This window comes from Eschscholzia californica, unplaced genomic scaffold (genome assembly GCF_041429995.1).
Source record: "Eschscholzia californica isolate CP2 unplaced genomic scaffold, dmEscCali1.0.p SCAF_4, whole genome shotgun sequence".
NCBI lineage: Eukaryota > Viridiplantae > Streptophyta > Magnoliopsida > Ranunculales > Papaveraceae > Eschscholzia > Eschscholzia californica.
Window position 1 is genome coordinate 11,496,072 of NW_028238461.1, and position 21,881 is coordinate 11,517,952.

A 21,881-nucleotide genomic window follows, 5' to 3' on the forward strand; every position below is an offset into this window, starting at 1 on the left:
AATGCAACACTCCGAAAACTTCAAATTTGTTTAGGTGACATCTTATAATTAAATGGGTTATTTTCCAAATGGCCCCCAACTTTGTGACCAATTTCCTGCCTAGCCTCCTAGATTAGCAAAAATACTCATATGGCCCCTTTTTAAGATTCCGTTATAACACCGTTAACCAGTCAACATTTCTCTCTCCTCCATCTCATAATCTCTCTCTGCCACCTCATCTTCTAGCCAACTCATCATCTTCTCCGGTGAGAGTCGCCGACCGGCCAATTTCCGGCCGGCTACTTCAAACCTAAAAAAAAAAACTTTTTTTTCCTCTACCTCTCTCTCTCTAAAACTTTTTTTTCTTTCTTCTCTCTCTCTAGAACAGATCTAGAGAGAGAGAGAGGAGGTAATTGGGGAATGAGTTTAGGGTTTTGGTAATTGGGGAATGAGTTTGATTCTAATCATTTAAAAATGAAATTCATTGACGTAATCCAAATTGAGATCCCTAATTATTGTAAATTTTGGGGGATAGTTTGATTTTAAACAATTATAATGAATTTTTTTGTTATATGACCAAGATTGGGGTTCCTATTAGTTAGAGTAGTTTCTAGGGTAAATTAGATCTCTGGTTCGTGAAATCAAGTAAATAGGTTTGACAAAGGAATTTTATTTTGTTAGGTTTTAAGAAATGGATGATGAGTTTGGGGATTCAACAAACATACCACCACAAAACCCATCTTGTTCAGGAACTGGTAGCAATGATGCAGGTAGCTTTGAATGCAATATTTGTTTCGAGCTTGCTCAAGATCCGATTGTGACACTCTGTGGTCATCTTTTTTGTTGGCCATGTCTTTATAAATGGCTCCATATTCACTATCATTCACAGGAATGTCCTGTTTGTAAAGCCCTTATAGAGGAAGAGAAATTGGTTCCTCTTTATGGAAGAGGAAAAACGGCGACGGATCCGAGGTCTAAATCTATTCCTGGTGTTCACATTCCTAATCGTCCGTCAGGTCAAAGGCCTGAAACCGCTCCTCCTCCATGTCCAAACCATTTTCATCATCATCATCATCATAATCATAATGGATTTGGATTCAGAGGTGGGTTTGCACCAATGGGAAACGCTAGGTTTGGGAATTTCACACTTTCTGCAGCCTTTGGTGGTTTGATTCCTTCGCTTTTTAATCTTCAAGTTCACGGGTTCCCTGATACTTCAATGTATGGATCAACTGCTGGTTACCCATATGGTTTTTCGAATTCATTTCATGGTGGGCATACTCATGGTTTCCGTATGGATAATTTGTTGCAAGATACATATATTATGTTTTCTGTTATAAAAACATCGTACGGAAGATGTTTGAGTAATTTACTATAAATTATGGGAATTTATCAGAAACTACATGTAATGTAGATTCTGTTATGAGGAACCGTACGAAAAAACGCCGGTTTCATAAATCTGTGCGAATTGAAAATGAGATCTGAAGAACAAATGTGAATATCATTAAGCTTAAACAACAATCTAAAGATATATGATATGATGATTGATTGCAATAATAACATACTCGATTTGAAGGATTCAGAAAAGAAAATAAACATCAAACATTCGAAAAATAATGAATTAGTAAACAAATCTTTGAAACTTTTACTCAAAATCATATATGATCAACTTTAGAGAGAGATAATCTGTTATAATAAACTGAAACAGAATATAAAAACTTATAAAACAGACGAAAATTGACTTCAATAATGTGTTTTACCTGATTAACGATGAAGAAGATGATTTCAGCAGCTTGATTTTTTGATGAAGAAGATGATTTCAGCAGCTCTAATGAATATGAAACGATAAAGAAGATGATTTCAGCAGCTCTAATGAATATGAAACAATGTTTCTGATTTAATGGAGGAATTCCAGAAGATTAAGATGTAAAGAGAGAAAGAAAACCATTATTTAGATTTCGGTTACAGATTTATAATGAAGATCACAGTTTCTTTGTTTAGAAACGTGATTGGAGAGAGAAATTGGGAGATAAAAATAGAAAAGATATTTGGTGAATTAGAAGATAAATGTGTTTGTATATTTAAGGAAGATTAGTTTAGGTATTAAAATTTATTATATATTCTAGGAATTTGTGTTTTCTCTCTAGATTAATCCAAATTGACTAGATATCCATTAAGATTAATATTTTGGTTTTTAAACCCTTTATGAGATTATGGAGGATTAAAACTGTTATTAGGAGGTGTTTTTTGGTCTATATGCTCGTAAATTCAAAAAACGAAATGATAAAGAAAGAGACCAATTGGAATAAAAACTCAATATCCCTAGGTACAAATCACTTGTGGTTCCATGGAAATTTCTAACAAGGAAAAGGCCAAAGCTTATAGCACCCTCCAAGGCCATAATAGACCAAACTTTGTTATAGTCAAATTAAGTGGCTTTATTGGTCCTCCCAACTATAAACCTATGGGGGTGTTAAATGTACAAATGATAATCTACAATGGTGTTATATGTACAAACAATAATATCTCTCCTCGTATACACCTCTCACATAACGAGGAAGTTGATAAGTGAAGCCGAGAAGAAACATCTTAGTTAGAAGATGTTAATTAAGAAAAGAAAAATGAGACTCAATCCCGTCACTATCCTGTTGAATTTTGGGCGGTGTATGTAGACTTAAAGAGCATAAATGGGTGCATTTTTTCTCTTTAAATCAATCTAGCTGAGATAATTCATTAATTTATTGGTAGACTATCGCTCTCTTTTTTTTGTTGCAATCAGACTGTCACTCTCGTTAAGAAAGTGATTGTTCTCTATTGTCAAGTTTCAAATGACAAAAATACCCATATTGACTTGACCTAGTGAAGAAAATAGGCTTTTCAGGCATGGGTATTTTTGACAAGACAAGTAAATAAATGAAGAAGAACATGTGAACGGTGGCAGTCCCTCTCACCTTTCTAACTAGTACTACTTTCTATCTCCCACTTGTATATTAACACTCCCTTTCTCACACTTCACCCACTCGACCTCACTCCCTCTATCTCTTTCCCTCGATCTCCAACCTTTCTCTCTCTGTTATGGACTACCATAGCTTTAGACTAACCTTTGTTAGTTCCAATCTTTTAATTTTATTAATATTATTAGTTTCAACTTCTGTATTTGCTTCAAGTGGTTCTTGTAATTTTCCGGTGATATTCAACTTTGGCGACTCCAACTCCGACACCGGAGGTTTCTCCGCGGCTTTTGTACAAGCTCAACCACCAAATGGGGAGACATATTTCAACCACCCGGCCGGAAGATATTCCGATGGCCGTCTTGTTATTGATTTTATAGGTACGTATATACTCATGAGACGTTATATAGATTTACGTTATTATTTATGTCTTTTTTCTTAAATGTCACACGATAGAATATCACTAATGATATAAATTATAGATTGATATATTAGTTAGCTAAACCAAAGATATATCCCGCTGTTTAAGATAACATTGATTTTTGAAGTTTTAAAACGTGGGATTCATTTAAAAGATATGAATATAAAAATAAATTGTATTTAGTCGACTACGATCTACGTTAGTCATAAGCTCAATAACTGCCACTCAAACTGAAACAAGACCGGGCCTATAGCCCAACAAGACAAGACGACGGCCTAAAGCCCAACTACATTATTTACACCCTAATAATCCCAAATCAAATAACCAGAGATTCCACCTTCTCTGAGATTCGAACCTAGGACTTCCAGGGCTTTCTGGAGTTTATGTCAACACCTTGGAACCACTTGGGCTACCAACTGTTGACTGATTCCTGCCATTATATTAATGTCTATGAGGAAGCATAATAATATAATATCAATGTTGATGCAGTTGAAATTGACACAGGGCCGTGTTTGAGGGGGGACGGGCAGGGCGTCCACTCTGGCCCCCCCATCAAACATGGGCCCAATCTTTAATTTCAGGTAATAAGTCTTCTTAATACTAAAATAATGTACTTGTAATGTGTATGGCAGAGCGGAGAAAAGTATGTCATCCACGTCAATGGTCATGAGTTTGACTCCCATGAATAGCACTATCTTTAAACTAGTACAAATGAAATTAGACTTCGTTCAATAAGATTTCAATAAGAACTCCACAAGTTCTTGTGTTCAATAAGATTTCAAATTGATTTCAAATATTCTAGGGTTTCACGGTTTTACAGATAATTCAACTTTATTTTTTAAACTAGTACAAATGAAATTAGACTTCGTGAGTATGAATGTCTCTCTTATTCATAAATATTTTGAACCGAAGTATGCATATAGTTTTCAGTGTTATACCAAAATAATTTTCACAACGTTATCAAATTTTATGTTAGCCTATTCTGACATGAAATCTTAGTTCTACATGTATCGATTACGTTCTCTTTGATAATCTGAAAGTCTAATTACTTAGTTGTAGACAAGTCACAATCTATAGTTGAAATTGGTAAAAGTAGATATTGAAAATTAGGTATAATTTTTGTTTATGATATATTTTGCAGCTGGGGAATTGGGATTACCATATCTTAGTGCATTCTTAGATGCAGTTGGAGCCAACTTTAGCCATGGTGCTAATTTTGCAACCGCGGCCTCAACCATCAGACCCCCAAACCTAACATTATCACAAGGTCTCAGTCCAATTTCATTAAATGTCCAATGGGACGAGTTCTCTGGGTTTTCAACAAGGTCTCAGTTTGTTCGATCACAAGGTCACTCAAAACCCTAAATTTTTCAATTGTAATTCATTTTAACACTAACAATTCTGATTCTGACTAGTTTATTTGGACTTAAATGTTTATTATTGTAGGAGGTGTTTTTGGAAAGTTGATGCCCAAACGAGAAGATTTCGCGCGTGCTTTATACACATTTGACATCGGTCAGAATGATCTTGCTACCGGGTACTTTCAAAATATGTCTACGGATCAAGTTCGTGCATACGTTCCTGATGTACTTGACAAGTTCTCCTTAGTAATAAAGGTAATTTAGACATTCATGTAGTTCGACCAATTAGATACTTTAAAAGGTCGAGACAATATTATACGGTCAAATAAGAATTAACTAGGTGGAAAACCTTATTGAGAAATGCTAAAAGACCCAATTTTGGGACCGACCACAGGGTGATCGTTGATGTGACCGGCCCCGATTAATCCGGCCATGGCCTGAACATTCTGGACAGACCAGTGGTCGGCCCCAAATTTCTGATTATTTAGCATTTTTCAACATATCTTTTGTTCATATGATATATTAAGATGTCTAACGACAATCTTTTTTTTAACATAGACTTCAAGAGTCATTACAGAATGACATAGACACATGGACTCTTAACAAAAAAAAAGACATAGACACATGGACAGTTACATGAATTGAACACCTCCTACAACTAGTCAACTACCATTTTTATGGACATTTTAGGCCCTAAAAGCAATATGTATCGAACTCCATTCATACATATCACTAATGATAAGAATTCAAACAGGCTATATATTCCCATGGAGGAAGATACTTTTGGGTCCATAATACGGGCCCGGTTGGTTGTCTACCTTACGTTTTGGACGGTCTACCGGTCAAAGCAAGACAGATTGATAGTGTGGGATGTGCTCGTCCTTTTAATAAAGTAGCACAGTTTTTCAACCATAGACTAAAGGATGCAATTGTCCAATTGCGCAAGGATCTTCCGCACGCTGCAATCACATATGTTGATGTTTATTCGGTGAAGTATTCTCTCATAAGCCAAGCCACGAAATATGGTAATCTCGTGCTCCATCCCCACCTTAACAAAATCACTTCTTAAGTGCAAGTCTAGTTTAGGTCTGACTCGTATAAGGTAGGTCCAGTCTGACTAAATCTCGGGCTTGGACCAGGCCACGCTAGGCTATCTTTGCTAGCATACTGGCCTGGTTTAGACACAATTTGACATTGATAAAGTTTTAAAATGTTTTCCGTTTGGCAGAAGTATTGAGAGGTCGGACAGTGGAGGTCAATGACCCGTCTTAAACCCTCCCAAAGCGATTGGGCTCGACCAAACTTGATCGCTTCCACTAGGCTTCAAATTGGACTACGTAGGCTGACCTAACCCAGTCAGGGTCTCTTACGGGGATAGGCAACTCTACGAAGCTAAATTTTGATTTGTTTGGTTTGGCCCGACTATAAGACAAATCGAGCCAAGCCCGACCTTAGAGTCCTCGGGCCCTTCGCGAGCTGTCAGGCAAATATGGTTGGACACGATGGCATCACTAGGCCCGTGGAGATTCAAATTGGATCCTGAGATTAAGAGCCTATTCATATTTTAAGTGTTGAAAATTTGATTCGGTTTGATTTTTCGTTTTTTCCATTGGACAAGATTTATACAATTTTGCTTTTCATTCTGTAAACTTTTAATTATGAATGCGCAGGATTTAAGGAGCCATTGAAGGCTTGTTGTGGGGATGGAGGTAAGTATAACTTCAACAAAAATTATAGATGTGGAAGTAAGAGGATAGAAAATGGTAAGGAGATATTTATTGGTTCATGTAAAGATCCAAAGGTCAAGATTAACTGGGATGGAGTCCATTATACTGAAGCAGCAAACAAGTTTATATTTGATCATATTGTTGGTGGTTCATTTTCAGACCCACCCATTCCTTTGAAAATGGCATGTCATAGACAGCCCAACTGAATTTCGAATTTGGTTCCATCTTGAACTACTATTTCTTGAGAGCTTCATTTTATTAAACAACATCAATATTTATATCTGATATCATTGAAGTAAAAATAAATTCCATATTTCACCGTGAAACTGTTGACTTGTTACATATAGGGGTGTACTCGAGTAGTGCCGAGCCTAGTAGTAAGATGTTCAAGCTCGGTTCGTGTATTTGACTGTCGAGTTCGAGTTCGTTCGAGTAATTGTCCACTTGTTCAAGCTCGGTTCGTATAAGTTTGAAAGAGCTCGAGCTCGAACTCGAGCTCGCATTCTTTTAAGCTCGGTTATCAAAATACTTCAAATGAAAACTTTCTAAACTATCGAAATACTTCAATGATCATTTGTCACATACAATAATAATGATTAATGATTCATATTCCGATCATTTTTTAATGTTTGATATTTCATGTACAAGTTTCAATACTAATACGTAATTATGTACTACAATATTATAAGAGTATGTTAAACGAGTTGTTCACGAGTAGCTCGTGATACACTAAAGAATGATCAAGCTCGGCTCGTTTACATAAACGAACATGATTTTGGGCTCGTGTTAAGCTCGTGCTCGTTAATATTCGAGTCGAGCACGAGCAATAGTCGAGCCGAGCTCGAGTAGCTCAATAAGAGCTCGACTCGTGTACACCCCTAGTTACATATTAGCCTGATAAAAAAGACATTAGGAGAGAGGACGTTTCTCTCTCTTATTTGGCTCTCACTACTTTTTTCTCTCTCCTGTAGTACCATATATCTCTCACTCTTCTCTGACTCACCTCATTCACCTTCATTTCACTTTGTGACTTTTTTTTTTGATGAGACACTTTGTGACTTAATATCCATTAACATCAACAAGCTGAATTTTGTGCAATTCTGAATGGGGAACATTTTCTTCAAAATTTAGACACTACAGAACACGAACTTTCAACAGAATTAAAAAAAAAAATCGGCATCAACAAGTCAAACCCGAATATGGAATTTCAAATATAAGGTCCAATCCATCAACCACCACAATAAATTGATTAGAGTGTTGACATCTCTAGTCTCTTTCGGATGAGGGAAGCTTTCTGAAACCGAATATTTATTCAGTGAGTTTTAAAATTTTCAGATAATCACGATAAATTTATATTGTCTCCGTGTTCCATGAGGATAAAATTGCGAAGGCTACGTAAGCAATCGTAATACATAATAGGGTTCTTGTTAAGTTTGTGGGCATCCAAATGAGAAGAAGAACTAGATATTAAATTCTTATTCGTGAGAGTATCATGAACTATTCTCACACACTTCATAACGTGCGGCGTTCTCTTGAGCCTAACATATGTTCTTTTTCGTAAGCGATGTAGAGGATGTCTGACTATTGCATATTTGGACACATCACCTTTTATTTCATGTTAAGTTCGTGAACATCCAACTAATAATTAAGCGGTGACGAGAAGATAAACCTAAATATTATATAATTGATGCTATTATTCTAGACTATTCTTAGAAACACAATATAAAATTTACCTCTTACAGATGATTTTAAGACCCATTTTTCTTCAGAATGGTAAACCAAGAAATTTAGACGTAAAATCAATCTCTACTAATCTTATCCCACGAAGACTAAAAAGTAAATTATTCTTATCAATTACATTTCATTTCCGGGTGCCAAACATAGTGGATAATGTGGTGGTGGTTTTATCTTTTAGATCTGTTATTTCATATTCCACTCTGAAACCCTAATTTTCACTGACATCTTCTCTACAAATTTCAATTTTCATTCACTGTGCGCAATTCATTATCCTTTCAGTTTCCCCTAATTTATCAGATATTAGGGCGATTATTAGTTTCATTTATATATATATATATCGGGAAGAACTGAAGCAGAAGAATAAAAGAAAAAGGGTATGTAGGATATGTATAAAGATCGAAGATGAGGTGTTGGATCAAAGTCACAGACTGCTTCCCTTGATGGTAAACGGATCAATGATGCCATAGATAAACAACTTGAGAAATCATCACCATCCACTTCAAAAGGAGCAGTTACTGACGATCTCTCGTTACTTCAACATTTCGCGGTTTTATCAAGGATGATCAATCTACTACTACAATGGAAGTCGAGAGAGATATAAATTAGTATTTTCTATATTATTAGTATAATAAAATTCTATATTGTCGACCTTTAGGGTCTTTTCATTCTCCATCTCAAGGATCTCTTTTGTCTACCTTTAGGGTCTTTTCTTTGAGTCTGTGTCTTGTCAATTCCTTTCCCTTCATGAGACACTTTACATTCGAAAGTTCTATGTAGAACTTTACTTGCGTAACTCTCATGTAGCTCTTAGAGGAATAAGAATTATCTACCATGTAATTTTGTGATCGATATCACTTACGAATGAAATTGTAACCACAGTGAATGAAAAGACAGCCTAACTTTTTAATCAGCTAGGGCCCAAGTAAGTTTTTAAAATAGGCCTGAAGGACATTTTTACATGCACTCACTTTTTAAAAGTCCAAATTACCCTTTATTCAATTACAAATACCTAGGAACCCAATTAAACCTAAACCAAGAAGTTTTTTTAGGGATCGATCCGAGCTAGTGGAATTGTGGTGGCCGAGTTGAATTTTTAGGGTTGAATTGATTTTTGCTATAAGATAGGTTGATGTTTTTAGGTTTTGGTGATTTAATCTATTTGCATGTTGTTTGGAGGTGATTTTGAGTGTTTCAGTTTAGTTTTTGGTGGTGAATTCCAGAGAGAGAAAATTGCAATTTCTTTCATTATTTGCTAGGGTTTCAAAAGTTGTATATACTTTCAATGGAAGGAGAATCTGATAGTGTTTCAAGGTATAATCTAACTTCTTCATTGCTTTATTTTCATTGAATAATAGATTATGAGTTATGAATGACAATTTGTTAGTTTAGATGTTTATGTTCAAACTTATTTGTTGGATTTATATGGAAGTTGTGAAAGTATAGTTGATGCAATAAATGTGTTTAATAAAATGCTTGAAAGAGATGTTGCTTGGAATGCAATGTTAGTTGGTTATACAAGACTTAGGTTGGTTATAATAGCTATAAAGTTTTTAGATGAAATGCCTGTGAGAAATATTTTTTCTTGGACAATCATGATTGGTATTTATGTTCAAAATGAGAATTTCATGATAGCTTTGGAAGTTTTTCGAATAAATGTAAAATGATGGTGCTAGAACTTATAAAATAACTATTATGAATTTGTAGGGGTTTTAGCTAATTTTTTGATACAACATTCTATTAGACAAAATATAATAATTTGTAACAAATTTCATGTTAAATCAATTCAAAAATTAATTTGCAAACTATTTGCAGGGTACTGCAAGGTGTTTGCAAGGTTATTGCAAGACTGTGCAGGTTGTTTGCAAGGCACTGCAAGCTCATTGCAAGGTATTTGCGAGGCACTAAAAGGTGTTTACAACGCACTACAAGATATTTGAAAGGCACTGCAAGGTGTTTGCAATGCACTGCAAGGTTATAGTTCATATGACTTCATTAGTGATTTCTATCATGCTTCTCATTATCGTGCATCGTATGATAAGGTTATTGAACTTGTTGTTGATTATGACCTTCCATATCATTATTCTGACGAGCTTATTATTTTGCCATCGACTGAGAAGAAGAAACCTGGAAGACGAAGGCGAAAGAGGATATCAAATAGTGGATTAAAGTGGAAGAAGTCGATAAAGTGTAGCGTGTGTCATACACGTGGTCACAACAAGAAGACTAGACTTGTAAACTTGATGTTTGAATAAATTTTCATTATGTTTTACTTTCTACGAAGAATACTTGCCTACTTAATTCATGAATTAGTTTTCATTATGTTTTCACTTACTATTTCTCTTCATTTTTTTGATGAATTATGTTTATGTAATTGTTTGTGACAGTAGGTGAACTTCATACCATTGTGGCAGCAGTTGTAACATAATTGTAGACTCTGCAAAGTATTTGCAAGGCTCTGCAAGGTGTTTGCAAGGCTCTGCAAGGTGTTTGCAAAGCTCTGCAGGGTGTCAGCAAGGCTACGCAAGGTGTTTGCAAGGCTACGCATGGTGTTTGCAAGGCTACACAAGGTGTTTGCAAAAGTCTTCTAAGCTCTAGCAAAATTTGGAATTTTTTTTCAAGATTGGTCAAAATCACTTGAAATAACCATGAACTCTATTCACATCATTTTCGTCTTCTTTTTATGGAGGTTCAGGGGCGGAGCTCCCGTATTTTTGAAGAAATTTATGTGTATCTTTATATTGTAATTGTTGTCGACCTTCTATTTACGGGAGTTCGACGGCGGAGCCCCCCGTTTTTGTGAAGAAGTTTTCAAAGCAACTCATACGAAAAAATGTAACTTTAGAATTTATTCAAAAAAATAATTAAATGAATAAAATATAACTTTAAGAGTTCGACATTTATATTGCAAATGTTGTTGAAGTTCTTTTACGGCGGTTCGGGGGCGGAGCCCCCTTTTTTTTTGAAGAAATTTTCAACACAATTCATACAAAAAAAATATGTAACTTTAGAAAACTTTGCAAGGTTATGCAAAGTGTTTCCAAGACACTGCAAGGAGTTTGCAATCTATTCAAAACATGTAAAGACAATATGAAAATAAGAATACACAAACATTGTTCAAAATGTAATTATCATATGCATCCAATCTACAAAATATTAACAAAAATATTCATTCATTCATCAAAATATTCAATCATTCGTCGAAATGTTCATATCCAAGAGACAAATTCAAACTTTGTTTTCTTTTTTCGACCAACAGTAATTATCATCTCCGAGTTGATAATTTTCTTTCTACGACAGCTTTAGCATTTGATCTCGTTCGTTTTTTGTTTGTTTCTGCTTTACCCATACTGTCCATCGAAAGAATTGTACGTTAGTCAAGAGATTATAAACCTTACAAAGATATTATAGGATTTTCTAATTATGAAACATAAATTAAACTAAACAAGGTGTTTGCAAGGCAGTGCAAGGTGTTTTGTAAGACAGTGCAAGTTGTTTGCAAGGCGTCTGCAAGGCAGTGCAAGGTGTCTGCAAGGCTTTGCAAGGTCGTGCATGGTGTCTGCAAGGCAGTACAAGCTCATTGAAGCATTTTATCGAGCAGGTCTTGTGCATCATTTAAACAACATAATTTCAACAAAACCTACACAAAAGCCTTGCAAGATACCTTTAGGTGTTTAATACAAAACCTAATAGCACCATAAAATAGACTTATAAACCTAAATATTACAAAAATTCTTTCTGCGAAATCCATCAGCGACAATATTAATAACAACATAAACAACAACATCAACAAAAACATCATTTTCTAAGTTCATTAATATTTCATTCAGGCTAAACCCTAAGTGAAGAGTAAAATTAGAAGAAGAAAAACAAATACTGATTTGTAACATCAATGCAGTTTTATAATGCACAAGAATGCCGAAATGGTCGGCTAAAAATTGAAACCCTAAGTGAGAAAGATGGTGAACTTTTAAGTATGGGAGAAAGAAATGAGAGACAAGGAGTACCTGAAAAGAAAGCTTCAGTCGCGAGAGGTGGACGAGAGTGTTTCAGTCGGGGTGAATGAAAAGAAGATGAAGAGAGAGAAATTGTAATTTCTTAGACTAAGGTTAGGTTGGTCTTTCACGTAAATAGAAAATTTCATAATTGCGACCAGAGAGGTAAAGCCTAAAAACCAAAGTCATAATTTTTTGGGTTATTTCCCTAATGGCCCCCAACTTTGTGACCAGCTTCCCGCTTGGCCCCCTACTTTACGAGAAATACCCATATGGCCCCCTTCCGTTATAACACTGTCACTCTCTCTCCTAAATCATATTTTCTCTCTCTGCCAAGTCATGCCACATCATCTGTTACGCCACCTCGTCACCTTCTCCGGCGAGAGTCGCCGGCCGACCAATTTCCGGCTGGCGACTCAAACCTAAATTTTTTTTTCTCTTCCTCTCTCTCTCCAAATTTTTTTTTTCTTTCTCTCTCTCTCTAGAACTGTTAGATCTAGAGAGAGAGAGAAATGAATTTTTTTTTGTAAAGAGAGAGAGAAAAAAAAAATTTAGTTTGAAGGTCGCCGGCCGGAAATTTGGCCGGTCGGCGACCTCTGCCGGAGAAGGTGGCGTAATAGATGATGTGGCGTGAGTTGGCAGAGAGGGAAAACATAATGGAGGAGAGAGAGTAACGGTGTTATAACGAAAGGGGGCCATATGGGTATTTCTCGTAAAGTATGGGGCCATATGAGTATTTCTCGTAAAGTAGGGGGCCAAGCGGGAAGCTGGTTACAAAGTTGGGGGTCATTAGGGAAATAACCCTAATTTTTTAGGTAGTTTTGGCCAAATTCTCGATTGTGGTTCCAATCAAATAAAAAAGAGTTAATTCCTATATGGCCCCCTACTTTGTGACCAGCTTCCTTTATGGCCCCTCTTTTTCGTAAATTCAAATATGGCCCCCTTTTTTGATGTAATTGTCCTAACTACCCTTCCTTTAAATCTTCTTTCAAAATTAAAAATAAAAATAAAATTATAATTCCACCTCATTTCCTCTCCACCACACATCTCTCTCCATGTCAACTCTCTCTCTCCACATCACCTCTCTTTCGAACTCACCTCTCTCTCTCTCCAACTCACCCCTCTCTCTCTCTCCAACTCACCTTCATCTTCTCCGATTGAAGTCGCCGGCCGGAGATTTTTCCGGCCGGCGACTTCAATCGGAGAAGATGAAGGTGAGTTGGAGAGAGGTGAGTTGGGAAGAGAGAGAGGTGAGTTGGAAAGAGAGAGGGGTGAGTTGTAGAGAGAGATGAGGTAGAGAGAGAGAGGGGTGAGGTGGAAATAACTTTTTTTAAATGTTTTAAATTTAGAATTAAGAAGGGTAGTAATGACATTTACTTGAAAATAGGGGGCTATATTTGAATTTACGAAAAAAAGGGGGCCATAAAGGAAGCTGGTCACAAAGTAGGGGGCCATATAGGAATTAACTCAATAAAAAAGGCCATAAAAAATGAGGGGGTGGTTTTGTGCGGATTTAGTAAAAAGTTGGGTGGAAATATCGGTTTCTTTTCTGAACGATTGAACCCCATCTTCTCTTCTTCTTTCTCTCTCATCTTCCATTTCTCTAGAGAGAGAAAGTAAGAAGAAGAAGAAGAACCTTTACTTCCTCTGTTTGTCGCTCATCTTTCACTAAAGAGGATGATCCTCTCTGCAATTTCCCCCAAAATCACTACTACCCATAACCATAATAATTACCATAATGATCTCTTTCACTCTCACAACAAATTTATTCTTCAATCTCGTTACTTTTGTACACAGAGAACAACTATTCTACCCAATGCTTCTCCTTCCCTTACAAATGGAACTTCAGAAGATAAAAAAACCATTGGAAACCCTAATTCTAACAGAGAAACAACTCTTTATGTTAATTATAATGGAGTAGATGAAGAAACAGGTACTACTAGTTTAGTTCCTTCAGCTTCTGCCGTCGCTACAGCTATAAGGAATGCTTCTTCTTCTCCGGTTGAATTTGTGCAGAGAATTGAGACTGATGGGAAGAGTGGGTTGGTCTTGCCTAGTACAGATTTTCAGAGATTATGTATAGAACAGTTGGATCTCTTTCGTGGAGTCATTGATTCTGAAGCTGTTTTATCGGTTTGTTTATCTCTCTCTCTCTCTCTGTGATTTCATTACTGAGTACCTATAAATTAGTAACTTCAAATTCCATGGGTATGAATCTCAAGTTAAGAACTTGAAAAGGAAATTGTGTAATACCTGTTGAGAAAATTATATCACTCTAAATAGGTGATCAGTCTAGTTAGAGTTTTTCTATTACGCCCGAAATACCAGGATCTTAGGATGCAATGGTGAATAAATACAACATAACCACGAAGCAAATAAAGAATAATGACACGCAAAATTTATAGAGGTTCATAGCAAGTCCTACGCCCTCTTTGAGCCGCACCAAGTTAATCCACTATGAATGTGAAGTTACAACTTTCCTGAGTTACCGTACACAAAATCCAGTTCACTCGCGGGATACATAATTTCACTACAACTCTCCAACCCTCACACTTACAAAACTCTCATGATCTGACACTCTTTCTTACTCTCTCACTTATTCAAAGGAGAACTTGAGAATGGGATAATCAAACTTGTGAATGAGCATGACTATTTATAGCCTTCATTCTAAGATTAAGAGAGGCAAGATTTCCTCCCCCCACCTTACGAGTATGGGTGCACTTGACTTCCTATAGCTTGATCTTCACCTTGCCACATTAGAGAAGTCTGCACAAATCAAGTTTATCAAATAGGTTTTTTTTACTCTAAGTTGTTTATTTGACCCCAAGTGGGAGATTGTCACATTGTGGGGCTTAATAAACAACTCGAAGTCAAAAAGCCTATTTGCTAGATTGTTTAGGATGTGCCTTCTCTGATGTACGAAGGTGAAGATTAAACTCGAGGAACTCAGAAGTTCAATGCACCCATACTCTCATAAATGAAGGTAAGGTGGGTGGATAAAATCTTGGCAAACATTAATTACTTCTACTAATCTTACGGGTAAATGAAGGCCTATAATTTGGCTTCTTCATTCACAATATTATCATCCCATCTCAAGTGAATGTTCTCATTTTTACAAGTGGGAAAAGAGAGAGTGTGAGATCAAAGTTACCTGGTACGCGGATCGCTCCGTTACGTGGTACATGTACTAGTACGCGGTTCGCTACCATGTGAGTATTGGGTACGCCATACGCTAAGGGTATATTTCTTTGGTGCGCCATTTTCAATTTCAGTTTGTTTTGGACTATTTTCCTAGACAATATATATTCTTTATGATGCATTTATAATAGACACACCTATCCTCAGACATTCTTTTTGCATAAAATTTACAATCAAACAAGCTAAATTAAAAACTCTTGTAGTTGACTGCCCAACTAGTCGAATTTATAGTTTTCTAAAAAGATTTTAGGTAAATTAAGACTAAAAACTCGGGTACGCTAATTTTGGGGTACTGGATCGCGAACCCACCCAAAAAGGGTACCGTGAATCGGGCACACAGTACGTCGGGTGGATGAGAGTATATGGTAACTCTATGTGAGGTCAACAAAGAGTTCTATAAGTGAGGGTAAGAGAGTTGTAGTGAAATTTTGTAATCGGGAAGTGCACTAGACTTTGTCTACAGTAACTCGGGAAATTTGTAATTTCATATTCATAGTGGATTAGTTTGGTGCGGCTGAAAGAGGACGTAGAACTTGCTCCGAACCTCGGTAAATCTTGCGTGTCATTATTCTTCATTTGCTTCGTGGTTATGTTGTATAATTCACCATTGCATCCTAAGATCCTGGTATTTCCGCATTAGAGAAAAACTCTAAGTAGACTGATCACCTATTTGGAGTGGTTTATTTCTCAACAATACCCACTTTTATGAAGAAATTTAGTGATTTCTTAGTTACCATTTTTATAATTGTAGAATTCGACAAAGATCTGAGGTTTTTTAATGGTTTTTTTGCAGGTTTATGTAAGGCCAGCTGGTAGTTATGTTATGGATAGACTGGAACTTAGGCGAGTTATATTTTATCCAGGAGTAACAACAGTTGCTAAAAGAGCAGATGTTGTGATACTAATTGGTAATTTCGGTGTTTCGGCCGGATTACGGGTAGCTGAGGCTGCTCTTTTGGATAAACAAGTATGCAATTTGACTAAACCAATCTTTCATGAAAAAGTATATTGTTTGTCAATTCATTTCTTTCACTCAATTTCAAATGCTTTTGCAACTGTAGGCAGAAGTGATACCCGAGTGTCGATCTGTGGTTTTTCCGATGGTAAAACACCCGTTTGTTGTGGGGTTTTTGGTTGCTGAGCTTCCAAAGATGGAGTTTGAAGCTTGCATGAATTCAGAAGGAGATGGACAAGATGCGCAACTTGGGCACTTGCCCAAGGAGTCTCACACTTTTCCTCCGTGCTCAGAAAGAAAACTTTGGGAACTTCAAGCTCTTAAGGAGGACATATTGAAAACGTATAGCCATTTCTCAGCTGAACAAAGTTCAATTGCTACCAATATCTCTCGCTCTTTGGCTACGGCATATGTCATGGATCAGGTAGCCTTGTACTGAAAAATTATAACAATGTTTAACAAGCTAGGGACCTTCGATAGCATAAATCGTGTGAAAAAGAGGCCCAAGAGAAGTTTTCTTGAGAATGACCAAGGATAGCATAAATCAAGCATATCACCTCTTGATTTCCTCCTTAGAATGGTCGATAAAAGAGTAAAGATCATTTGCTCATGCAAACGCGAAATAGTTGCATAGCTATAAGGGGTGTTATTTTTTTTCATGCAAACCAATCTTTAGCTTTCAAATGATTGATCTGTCATTTCTAAATCTTCTCTGCTATACTTAGCAGGTTGTTTATAATTTTTCTATTTCTGCCGGGCGTTTAGTCCTAATAGTTCATACTCTATAAAAAATTCAATCTTTTCGGCTTGCTACATTCCTTTGGGCAATTCAGGATTCTTACGATTGTTATATTCTTCTACAGAAAGCACTTCTACTTCAAGAATCATCCTGGCAAAATAATGTCAGAATGAGTGATCTGGTCGAGCAAGTAAGCTAATATTCTAAGTTAGTGGTTTGGACACAGTACAATTTTTGAAAGACCTTCCATTTTGACCTTAATATTTGCTGACAGATTCGAGGTCCTCTTTCTAGCATCAGGACTTTGAGTAAAATGTTATCTGTCCATACAAAGAGGAGCGAGGTTTGAATGCTAATTATTTTGTTATTCAGATTTAACTCCTTACCCTTTTAGATTTCTAGGGAATGATAACGTGTATATTCATATGATCTGCAGATATCTTACGATCTTGTCGAAGACATATTAGTGCAAGGTGATCAATTAAGAGATACACTACAACAACTTCAGGAAGCTGTGTACCTCACAAAGGTTGGTATTTCCTAAACTTTAAGTTCTTAGATACTTGATACTTCTAATTCAGGATCGAAAGCTTCTGTTCAAGGGGTTCTTGTTGTGTGATATTTGAAATTTTAAATATGAATGGTCTTGTTGAATCCAAAAAGAGAAGTTGAAAAGGAGGAAAATTTAGACCTTTTGGGATCACTGGAGGAGGTATCCTATATGTGATGGACATAAGAACAATAGCAGTGCTTGTTCCGATAAATAAACATCGTAGTGCCCCACCGGTAAAAGAATCAACTGTAATAACGTAATGGATCTTAACCAGCTAATCCTTTCTTATTGGGAATCATAAATTCCTTCAAGATATCAATGGGCTTGGATTTTCAGCCTCTCTCTTACTAGTTCTATGCTAACATTTCCAATTTTCCTTAAGCTTTTATTTTCTATTTAGAAGAAATATCTAAACTTCTCCCCTTTTCTGACATTCCAGGCTAACATAATCCACTACAATGACGAAACAATTAAGAACATGGATAATTCAGCGGATATCTATCCAAAATCAGTAAAATCTCGATTATCCGATGATTTTTCAAGTGGATCCCGTATTGATAACTCGAGAAAACTGGGACCTGCTCTTCCTTCTGGTGCTGCAGCGAGGGATATGGAGATGCCAATGCCACCGCTTACTCTTGCAGCAGTGCCACAATACAATATCAGGTAGGCTTATGTTTTATCTTCTCTTAGCTTAATATACAACATGTTCACTAACCTATGATCTTGATGCTTTTTAAAAGTAAGATCATCTTAATATTATATAGTAAGCACAGATTCTTCTGCATATTGATGGTGCTCGAATATAGTTTACACCTTTCAAATTACTTCATATTGACTGGACAGATTTCTCGTTGCTTATGTTCGTTGTTTTGGTTAGGCAGACCGTGCAATGTCTCTGATGTACTGGTAGATTTGGTTGGTGCCGCTGGACCGTTAGCTAATAAACAACAAAGGACAGTGGAACTAAATGAACTTTCACGTTCTCTAGTAGTTGCCTTGGAAGAATCTGCTTTACGACAAGCACTGAGCAACTTGATTGAAGGTGCATTACTGCGTACACATGTTGGTGGCAAGGTAAATATCATATCAACTGGAGCTCCGGCTGGTGGTGCACTTGTCATAATCGACGATGATGGACCTGATATGCACTATATGGTAACTATTTTAAATTACGTTCGATACGCTATCTCTTAGAGATTCGCTTTGTTAGTGCCCTTATGCTTGAGTATTACCAAATAATCTTCATGAAAACTAACTTCCGCAAAAAGTTTTCTGTACAGTTTAGGGTTTAAGGTTTACACACTTCACTATTACATAATTTCCAGGTAACGTGGGAATACCAAAATCAAAATCTGGAACTATGATTCTAAGGATTTGATAGTGTTTAGTGATCATGGGACTCATGGCCTTCTCTCACACTGAAAGCTAGCTCAACAGATACAGCTTTCCGTCACACTAACATACTGAGCACCACCGCGCCCCACGACTAATGTGGGATAACTCCAACCGACACAGTAGTTATAATTTTTGTGCCTTCAATGTCTGGATTCTTGCAGAATGAAATCATGCACTATATGTCTTTAAATGTGTAGGAATTGCCATCTGACTTTTTCGATTTAAATCAACGAAGTCGTTTCCGTTTTAGTATCTGCTAAAATAATCACTTGAATATTTGCAGACACAAATGCACTCCCTTACACCATTTGGGAAAGATCTTATTTCAGAAGGCATGGTAGAAGATAACATTACATGGAATTTTATCGCTGGACTGACTGTGGCTCGGGAGATACTAGAGAGTTATGGTTGTGTTGTTCGTGTCATATCTCCTCGTTTACAAGAAGCCGCCTTTGGAGCAGGTGGAACACGGATAGAGCTATGGCTACCTTCCCTCCCCTCCACATTGGACCCAATCGAACCAGCTCACGAAGCTTAAAAGGACAATACCATATTACTGCAGAAATCAAGGGAATCCTTTCGCGGCAATGAAACAGGTACATGACTGCAGATTGGAAGCTTCGAAAACAACTTCGTCTGGTAAGAAATCTAGGCCTATGTAGTATAATATAATGTATAAATGATTATATATATAGTCCATTTTTCGAGTACTGCTCATGTCATTCAAGGTCTGTAAATAGTTTACAATTTCTTTCTTTGGTAAAGTTCATTGTATGTAGAAGTGTATAACCTTATGAATTTCTGATTATCATGCCTTTTTTGTTGAAAGTTCTGATTATCATGCTGGAAAAAGCGATTTGTTACCTTTTCGATTCCATAATATATATATATATATATATATATATATATATATATATATATATATATATATATATATATATATATATATATGTTATGAGCTATAAAAAGTATTTAATGAGGGTAGGTCGAGAAATAGACTCGACTTCCACATTGGTCTCCAAGTCTTTAATGGTCACCACCTACTATCGTCGCCCCGTGGTTTGCAATTTTTTCGACTAGGATTCACTTCTTCAACAACTAAAAAGAATTTATTTGGTTGTATGAGGCTTTGAGCTGTATGCTCACTTTTAACTAATCTGCCAAAAGTGAACTTTGGACTAGGTTGAAATTCATGGAGTTAGGTAGGATGAGTTTGGGTTTTGAGGACCTTATTCTTTTCTTTGTCTTGATAGGGTAATTCTTGCACCATTGAGTTATAACTATAGTTTTCCAAAAACAAGAAGATTACTCCATCACACCACCAATAATAGAAGACTTCTTCCCATGTTAGAGAGACAACAAGACACTAGAGTTAAAAGGAAGATCAAACAAACACTTATAAAAGGGATAAACCTGTATTTATGTATCATTGACTTTGACAAAAATGGGAATCGATTGAAAATGACTTCAAAAATATGTGGTTTCATGAATTCGTAGATTAGAGGTTGGATTTGATGTGAACCTTATCTCTTGCCAAATTCAATAGTTTCATCCCTTATTTGGTGATAAAAGGTCTTATCTTAAACTTTCTAATTTGTGATAATAATATAATATTAGAGAATAATGACTTGGTCAATCAAGATTAGTGTAGGCGGTATCATTATGTTTGGTCCAAAAATAAATCTAATTATTGTTTAGTCCCTAATTTTCGTCTCTGTCTCCACTTTACTTTTACTCTCAAATTCCCACCACCACCGCTATAATTTTCAGCCAGCCTCACCACCATTATTTTTTCCTCACTCCCCCTTTCTATCTTCTTCTTCTCATCTCCGTAGATTTTTTAGAATGTCCAAGAGAATTAACCTTTTTCAAATAACAGAGACAACAATAACAACGAACATTATTAGCCAGAGTTGAAAAATATAACCTAATTTCAATTATAACGAAGCTTCCTTTGACATCGAAGGCGGACAGAAGAAGAGAGTAGGACAGAGCTGTTTTAACAGTTTGTATCAGTTGAGGTAACAAATAAAAATACCGTTCCTTCATCAAAAATAAAATAAAAATACCGTTAAAACCGTCGTATTGAACTGTTACAAACAATAAATCTGATTGGTGAAGAAGATGGACTGGACCGGACCTAGGGGTGGGAATCGGGCGGGCTCGGACGGGCTCGGGCAAGAATGAGCCGGACTCGGGCGGATCGGGCTCGGATAAGTCGAGCCCGTAGTAGAGAGTCGGGCAGATCGGGCCGGACCAAACACACCATATTGGTGCCCGTAGCCCGCCCGAGCCCGGCTGCCCGAGCGGGTTCCAACGGGCTCGGACCGGACGGGCTCGGGTTTTTTTATTATATTTAAAAAAACCAATTTATCTTATATTATCTTATTATTTTTTAAAAAACAAATAATTACTCAATACCCAACCCTAAGAGTGGGAATGATACCCGTAGGCTCGAATCTGCCCGCGGGTACCCGCGACCCGACCTCACTTGCGGGACCAGGTACCTTATGACGGGTTGAACAACCCGTACTAAAAAGTAATTAAAAAGTACTCAGCAAGGGATGTCTTTTATAAGCCTTTTACAATTGATTCTCACACTGTGTTGGCAGTGTGGGACTAAAAGTGGTCCTTTGCTACTAACTCAACTTCAAACACTTTACTTTATTTTGTTAAAAACTTCAAAGACTTACTTTGTTAAAGTGTCTTTCAACCAAAAATAACTTATTTAATGTTTGGTTAGGCACTACCATTTTACGTGTGTTGATGTTTGGTGCTCTTTAGATGGGAATTAAGAGATTACTATTGGCCAAGAAAATGACTTCATGATTAGACTATATATTAACCCCTAGATGATTTTTCCACTTTTC

The 21,881-nt window shown here is 36.5% G+C and overlaps 3 protein-coding genes across 3 annotated transcripts; all 3 read left to right on the top strand.

Annotated features, from left to right (window-relative positions):
- Positions 1-670: 670 nt before the first annotated feature.
- Positions 671-1,506, top strand: LOC147542683 (uncharacterized). The gene has a single exon (XM_086635254.1). The coding sequence runs from the start codon at positions 671-673 to the stop codon at positions 1,355-1,357; it is 687 nt and encodes a 228-aa protein (XP_086491380.1). The 3' UTR covers positions 1,358-1,506.
- A 1,415-nt stretch (positions 1,507-2,921) lies between these two features.
- Positions 2,922-6,765, top strand: LOC147542684 (GDSL esterase/lipase At3g26430-like). The gene is made up of 5 exons (XM_086635253.1): positions 2,922-3,310; positions 4,493-4,699; positions 4,798-4,967; positions 5,467-5,737; positions 6,383-6,765. The coding sequence occupies exons 1-5, from the start codon at positions 3,055-3,057 to the stop codon at positions 6,643-6,645; spliced, it is 1,167 nt and encodes a 388-aa protein (XP_086491379.1). The 5' UTR covers positions 2,922-3,054; the 3' UTR covers positions 6,646-6,765.
- Positions 6,766-13,683: 6,918 nt separating this feature from the next.
- On the top strand, positions 13,684-19,839 carry CSK (chloroplast sensor kinase). Its single transcript, XM_086635216.1, has 9 exons — positions 13,684-14,301; positions 16,160-16,333; positions 16,428-16,745; positions 17,185-17,250; positions 17,335-17,403; positions 17,497-17,589; positions 18,053-18,279; positions 18,498-18,771; positions 19,295-19,839. Exons 1-9 carry the CDS (start codon positions 13,846-13,848, stop codon positions 19,547-19,549), a joined length of 1,932 nt encoding a protein of 643 aa, XP_086491342.1. The 5' UTR covers positions 13,684-13,845; the 3' UTR covers positions 19,550-19,839.
- Positions 19,840-21,881: the final 2,042 nt, after the last annotated feature.